The 6,112-nt window shown below is 44.4% G+C and overlaps 1 protein-coding gene across 2 annotated transcripts in view; it reads left to right on the top strand.

Moving 5' to 3' along the window:
- Positions 1-1,880: 1,880 nt before the first annotated feature.
- clk4b (CDC-like kinase 4b) overlaps positions 1,881-6,112 on the top strand; it is a 7,539-nt gene continuing 3,307 nt past the window's right edge. The window contains exons 1-5 of one of the 2 annotated variants that reach the window (XM_035408276.1): positions 1,881-2,034; positions 2,770-2,927; positions 4,220-4,478; positions 5,211-5,301; positions 5,699-5,765. In XM_035408276.1, coding sequence (XP_035264167.1) covers positions 2,770-2,927; positions 4,220-4,478; positions 5,211-5,301; positions 5,699-5,765 — 575 coding nt within the window. In that variant the 5' untranslated portion in view covers positions 1,881-2,034. Of the gene's footprint in view, positions 2,035-2,769; positions 2,928-4,219; positions 4,479-5,210; positions 5,302-5,698; positions 5,766-6,112 lie in introns of those variants that run through there. The other variant, XM_035408277.1, reaches the window with a different exon arrangement.

The raw sequence follows: 6,112 nt of genomic DNA, 5'->3' as shown, positions 1-6,112 counted from the left end.
TGTACTTTGATGGATACTGCGTTCCTCCACGGCCTGGCCAGCACGGCCATGTCCCAGCAGCCTTCACTTGGAACACCTCCATCTTTTACCTGGCTGAGAAAGAGACCCTTCCTTTCTTGCTGCTCATGGTCATAACCTGACAGGTTTTTTGTTGTTGTTTGTTTTGTTTTTAAACATAGTTTAATGTTTGATCCTGTTTGACCTTAAGATACTGACTTTGCTGACTAAAAGTGGCTAAACTGTCTAAATCATGCTGCTGGTGTGGAGTTTGGTGGGGTGGGATTGGGGGGGGGGGTGGAGGGTAAAGCTATTCTGTTGTGTTAACTTATGTACAGTATGTACTGTATACTGTAAACAGCATCAATTTACACGGAATCTGCCGCAGAAGTCACGAGAGGAACGGCGATAATGTTTACCGGATACACTCAGTATTTCAAACATACACAGGGCAGCTCCAGCGTTAATGCATTTTCTCACGCAAACGTCACCTTCCTACGAGTCGGCTGTACAGAAAAATACTGCAAGTGCTCATGGGTAACGTTCCCCTGCTGTCTCTGGTGCAGTGTGTTTTCACGCCAGTCTCTAAGGACGGAGGCTGAAATTGTTGTAGAAAAAATCGGCAGCTTTTTGAGTTTCTGTGAACGAGTCCGCCTTCGCCCGTTACCTCCCGCGTCACGAAAGCTACAAAATGAAAGCTTCATTTGTTTACTGACTCGATGTGCTCAGTTACTGCATATTTTGTGTTCTTGCGTATGCAGATCTTACTTTGTTTAAGGATTTTATAAAGAAACAAGTATTGGTACAGTACCTGCTTTAGTAATTTAAAAAAGATGTTAAAACCTAAAATCCAAAACATAAGTAATATATTTTAACACATCAAAAAATGCATTGCAGAATTTGGAAAAATGAATTGGTTATAGCACTTTTATGTAAATATTATGCATATATTGTTTCATATATTGTAAAACAAAAAAGCTATATGTTTTATAATATGTAAACGGCATTGCATATATTAGGAAGGAATTACCTATATGTTTTAAAATCTGATTAATATAGGCTGCCGTTAAATTATATATTTCTTATGTTTGGGATTTTATATATATTTTTTGCATTAATATGCACACGTTACTATTTCAGATGGATGTAGATTCTGCAGCATGTCCCGTGCTTACTGAGTACTGGAACTGTTACAATCTCTGCTCTGACTGGCTTTGATAATGATTAGATGTCGTTATTTTTGCTGTGATATCCTTTTCAAGGGAATTCGTTTTATAAGGGTGTTTGCAGCTTTTGTGGTTGACTCTGTATTATATTAAATGTATCTGGGATTACAGTTCCATGTTCCTCTTGTTTTGGCAACGATTCCATTCCATCTTCCTTCTCCTCCACTGCCGCTTCCGAGCCAGTACAGAACATGTATTGATTTTTATAATTTATTTTAGTGTGCAACTTTAACACTGTGTTTTAACAGTTTGCCTGGAGGGTCACTGATTTCTATGTATTAATTTCTTGTTATTCTTCTTCCTTTTGTAAAGTCAGTGCTTATTATATTGAAATTGTCATTGGAATAAAATTTGAATTGAGCCATGATTTGTGTGTGTTCTTATGGCTACTTGTCTAAATGTGTGTGTGTATGTTATATATTATGCTAACTTTATATAAATATGTGTGTGACTTCTGCGTCTAGAACAGATTTCCCTTGTAAGAGATTTTAATCTCAATGAGACGCCCTGTGTACATAAAGGATAACATTTGATAGACGGTTCTAGAAAACACTAGCATAAATTGGCGTTAATGTGAACAACATTTCCCAACTATCGTAGCGCTCAACTTTTTGTCATGTGATGTAAATACCCGTATGACGTTACATGTTGTTTTTCTTAGAAGGTTCTCGACGAACAGCGCCATTTTGCGCTTGACTCGGATAGGAGTGGTTTCGGAAAGAGCGACGTAGTCGTATTCATTTCAGTTTCGCATTGCCATCGTTCGAAAAACAGTAGACTGTTGTATACCAGGGAGCTTATTTCGTTTCAGGTGAGAGTAATCATAATCTAACAGTCAAATATGAACATAGTTCGTGTAATTTAGATCAGTTTGCTGATTCGTTCGAACTGGGTTATTTGGACTTCTTTGCTGGCAAGCCTAGCTTGGCTAGCTAATGTTAGTTAGCTTAATAATGCCTTTTTTTCGACAAAAGACAGTTAACCATTAAATCCACTGCGATTACCTTTTTGAAAAGATGCACGTTTTAGTTGGTTTTAAGTAAATTTAACGTCATCCCTCTTTATTTGCAATGAAATAACGTCTGCAGTCTGGAGAACAAAGATGGATGACCGTAGGCTAGTCGTAACGCTTTCTGGGTGCAGCCCGTCGGCAGTAGAAGCAGTTAAGATGGCCGTCTGAAGTTAATACACATCTGGTGTGAATTTTTGCCTAATTAGCATCCGTTTTGTGTATTTGCGGTTGGATTGCGTTGTCAGGCTAGTTATTTATGTCAGGAAGTGCGATTTTTGACCAGTTCTCTTAGCTAGCAAATTGTATAGGCCTTAACGCCAAGTCGGGCCTAACGAGATCAACATTAGCTAGCTGGCTAGCCCGTTGCGTAAATTCATTGTGTGTAGTTTAAGCTCCATGCCGCTAGGTATGTTCAGCCATCTTAAATTAACCCAAGCCGAAACGACCGCTCTGGGTGACTAAGTTAGCGACGTTATTTGATCTGTATGCGCGCATTTGTAGGTGAAGGTTTACATTGGATTGTGTCTTCGCCAGATGCGTCAGTCCAGCCGAATGCGTTCCCCGGGCAGATGGCTCGCCGAGAACAGCTTGGAGGAGAAGCTGGAGACCCGGAAACGACGGAAGAGAGACTCGCATAGCAGCGAGAGAGAGAACAAATACCAGAAACGGCACCACCACAGAACACGCGAAGGGTGAACAAATATTACTGAATGTGTCGCATAATGCATTCTAATAAAACCGCTTGTGGTCAGCTGCTGAGGCTTTGTCAGAGGAGAAATCGTAAATTTTGTTATGTCCTGCAGGCCATATTTTCCTGTGCCTGGTGAAAGAGCTTATAAATATAGTCAGAACCATTTCCACATCCTCTGGGAGGACATTTTGTACAAGTGCAATTTGGGGGGGGGGGAAATGTTGCCCTCTCTAGATCTGAACCGAATCTTGTACCGATACCGTAGGGGGTTAATGAGTAGCTCCTTAATTTTGCCACAAGTACTTTAAAACCCACCCATACCAAGATGGCGGTTAGCATACCACCACCCTCTGGAGGCTGTTATGTATTTCTGTAAGAAAAATGACCCCTAGTGACCAACTGAAGGATTGCACTGTGTTTTTTTGTTATTTTTCAAATGAGGGATACAGGCATCCAACTCTACGGTCACACCCGTGTAATTCTAGTAGTGCGCAAATGGAAATGCGACTGATTCAGGATAAGTCCTTATGGTAACAGTTTAGCGGTAGTCAGACCAGAGAATACTGAATGCTTCTGGAAGGCCTTATAAGCCAAGCAAGAGGCATGGTTGCAGTGAATGTAAAGCATCCACAGAACCGTTGTTCTGGCTGGTACGGTAAATCACAAAAGAATAGCCTCCTAATAAATAGGAAAATGTCCACTAAAGACTAGAACTAGTAGCTTTGGCCCCCGATCATCCAGTGACATGACCAAGAAAGGATATTTCATCAGATTGGAACAATTTGCAGAAGTCAGGCAAAAGCTAAACCTACCATTTCCAAGTTAAAATCTGATCAAACTGAAAGGTGGTTTTGTTCGTTTTCAGTTTGTCAGTTCTACCTTTTTTTGGTATTTGACAAGGTTTGCGAAGTTTCTGTTTTGTAAAATGTCCTTCCCTGACTGACCAAATCCCAGCCTTAATCACTGAAAGTCCAACAGTCTACATTCTGAGTGTGGAAGTGCTCTGGGTCTCCAAAAAAAAAAAATGCAGAATTGGTGTGAAATTTTCCATTTAAAATGTGTGTTAGTAGTTTATCATTTATTTTTGGGTATTCAGTGCCATAATATTACAAGCTGAAGTTAATACACTGTACGTTTTATATACATTTATTTGGCAGACGCTTTTATCCAAAGCGACGTACAATAAATGCAAGGTGATCGATCGCCCTTCGTATTAATGCTGCGGAGGTGTGCTCCTGCGGGCTCCTGCAGGTGTTTCAGTGTTTTTCTGTGCTTGTGTGTGTGCGCTGACAGGCACTGCCTGGAGCCGCGGACGCAGAATGAGTGGGCGGCGCCTAAAGACAGCGAGGCCGGCGACGCGGACCGCGCCTGCAAGCGCTCCGGGCGGGACCGCGACTGGCACCACTACAGCAAGTCCTCCGGGAACAGCCGGCGCAGTCGCCGTAGCAGCAGCCGCCGCCGTCGCCATAGCAGCAGCAGCAGCAGCAGCCGCCGCCGACGCCACCGTCACCGTGGGCGACGCTGCAGCCCCCCCCGCCCACGCTCCCGCTCGGTACGAAACGGTCCAGCCTGTCCCGCTGCACGGTCCCCTTTACATGTGTGCCAAAGAAAGAAGAAAAAAATAAAAGCCCCACCCACCCCCCCCCCCCCCTCTGTTTGTTTGTCTTCTTCCTCTTGTCTGTTTCTCCTGTTTTAACTGCTCTCCCCCAACCCAACCCCTAGTGAACCCCTAATGTTCAGTGGGGGGAAAACGTTCAGGAGTAAGACATGCATGTTCTGAGCCACAGCTAGACGGTGGTAGCTAGCTGAGATTCATCTGTAGCTTCTTAAATGACAGGATGTTGTAAAACTTGAGTAGGAACTTACTGATGCGTGCAGAGCCTGTAAGACTGTAGCTCTGCGATAAGATGGGCTGTCGCTGCCGCGTAAGGGCTATAGCTGAACTCCTTATGAGGGAAGAAACCCTTGGAAGATACCATAAATGCTGTTTGGGGGGGGTGGCGGAATGGGGAAAGTAAATGTTTATGCCTATTGTTAGACTGCTTCTTATCAATTTTACCTGGAGAAAGTCTCTCATCTGAAAACTTGTTGCCATTGTTTTTCTTCTGTAACACAAACTATGCGGGGCCCTGTGCATATCTCTCGGGGATGAATTTCAAAATGGCTGCCCTGGCGCGGTATCTGAATGGCCGAATGCCCCTCCCCCTTGGCTGGTTGAATGAATGGCGGGTTCTGGCCTGATTGGCGCTGGTTTGTGGTGGTGACGCTGGTGACCCGACCCCAGAGGAGTCATCGCAGGAAAAGATCCAGGAGTTTTGAGGATGATGACGAGGGTCACCTGCTCTATCACAGTGGACACATGCTGAGAGGAAGATGTATAGAATACACCTTTTTCTGCACCTCTTTTTCTGTTGTGTTGTCTTCATCTTTATCTTACTGTTGTAGCACACAGAGACACAGATAATCACGTAGCCTAGCTTTTTGTGGGGATGGGGGGAGGGGGTTTGCTATAGTGGTTTGCATTTCAAAAATGTTTGATGCCTTAAGAGTAATTTAAAGCCAGTTAAGGTTTAGCCATTAGCCATTTCTGATTGCACTGCAAGTCTGTTTTTTCCTTTGGACCCTTTTACGTAAGCGTAGCCTAATGTTACCAGTCTGTGTTTTGTAGCCTGTGATTAGTTAAATGAGCAGTAGAGTAATTGGTCCTTTAGGTCATGTGATTGATGTGTGAGCGGTGCTGCCGTGGTCCTGATTGGCTGTCTCTTGTTGTAGATGAGATTATGTGCACCTTAGGCGAGGGAGCCTTTGGGAAGGTGGTGGAATGTCGGGACCATTCAAAGTGAGTATCGCCCCCAACCCCTAAACCCCCCCCCGCCCTTTCGCCCACCAAACCCGCTGAGGTGCAGGCCTGGCTCTGGGGCTGGAGGGAAGCAGGCTAGCAGGTTTTCCAGCTCTCTCCAAACCACAAAATCGCTTAGACACGGGAGGAAGAGAATTCCGCTGGTCCAAAGACCGTTTAGCTTGACTTGGGTAATTTGCCAGCTTGCTTAAACAGAAGCCTGCTTACACACCGCGGCCCCTCCAGGCCCAGAACGGCCTGTGCTTTCATACGGTTGCGTGGGACTTTACACACGCGTGTTTCTGCGTGTCTGAGCGCGTGTCTGAGCCTGACTGAGCGCGTGCGGG

This window comes from Anguilla anguilla, chromosome 3 (genome assembly GCF_013347855.1).
Source record: "Anguilla anguilla isolate fAngAng1 chromosome 3, fAngAng1.pri, whole genome shotgun sequence".
NCBI classification, from domain to species: domain Eukaryota; kingdom Metazoa; phylum Chordata; class Actinopteri; order Anguilliformes; family Anguillidae; genus Anguilla; species Anguilla anguilla.
Note: the sequence above shows the minus strand (reverse complement) of the source record. Positions and strands in the feature narration are given on the sequence as shown.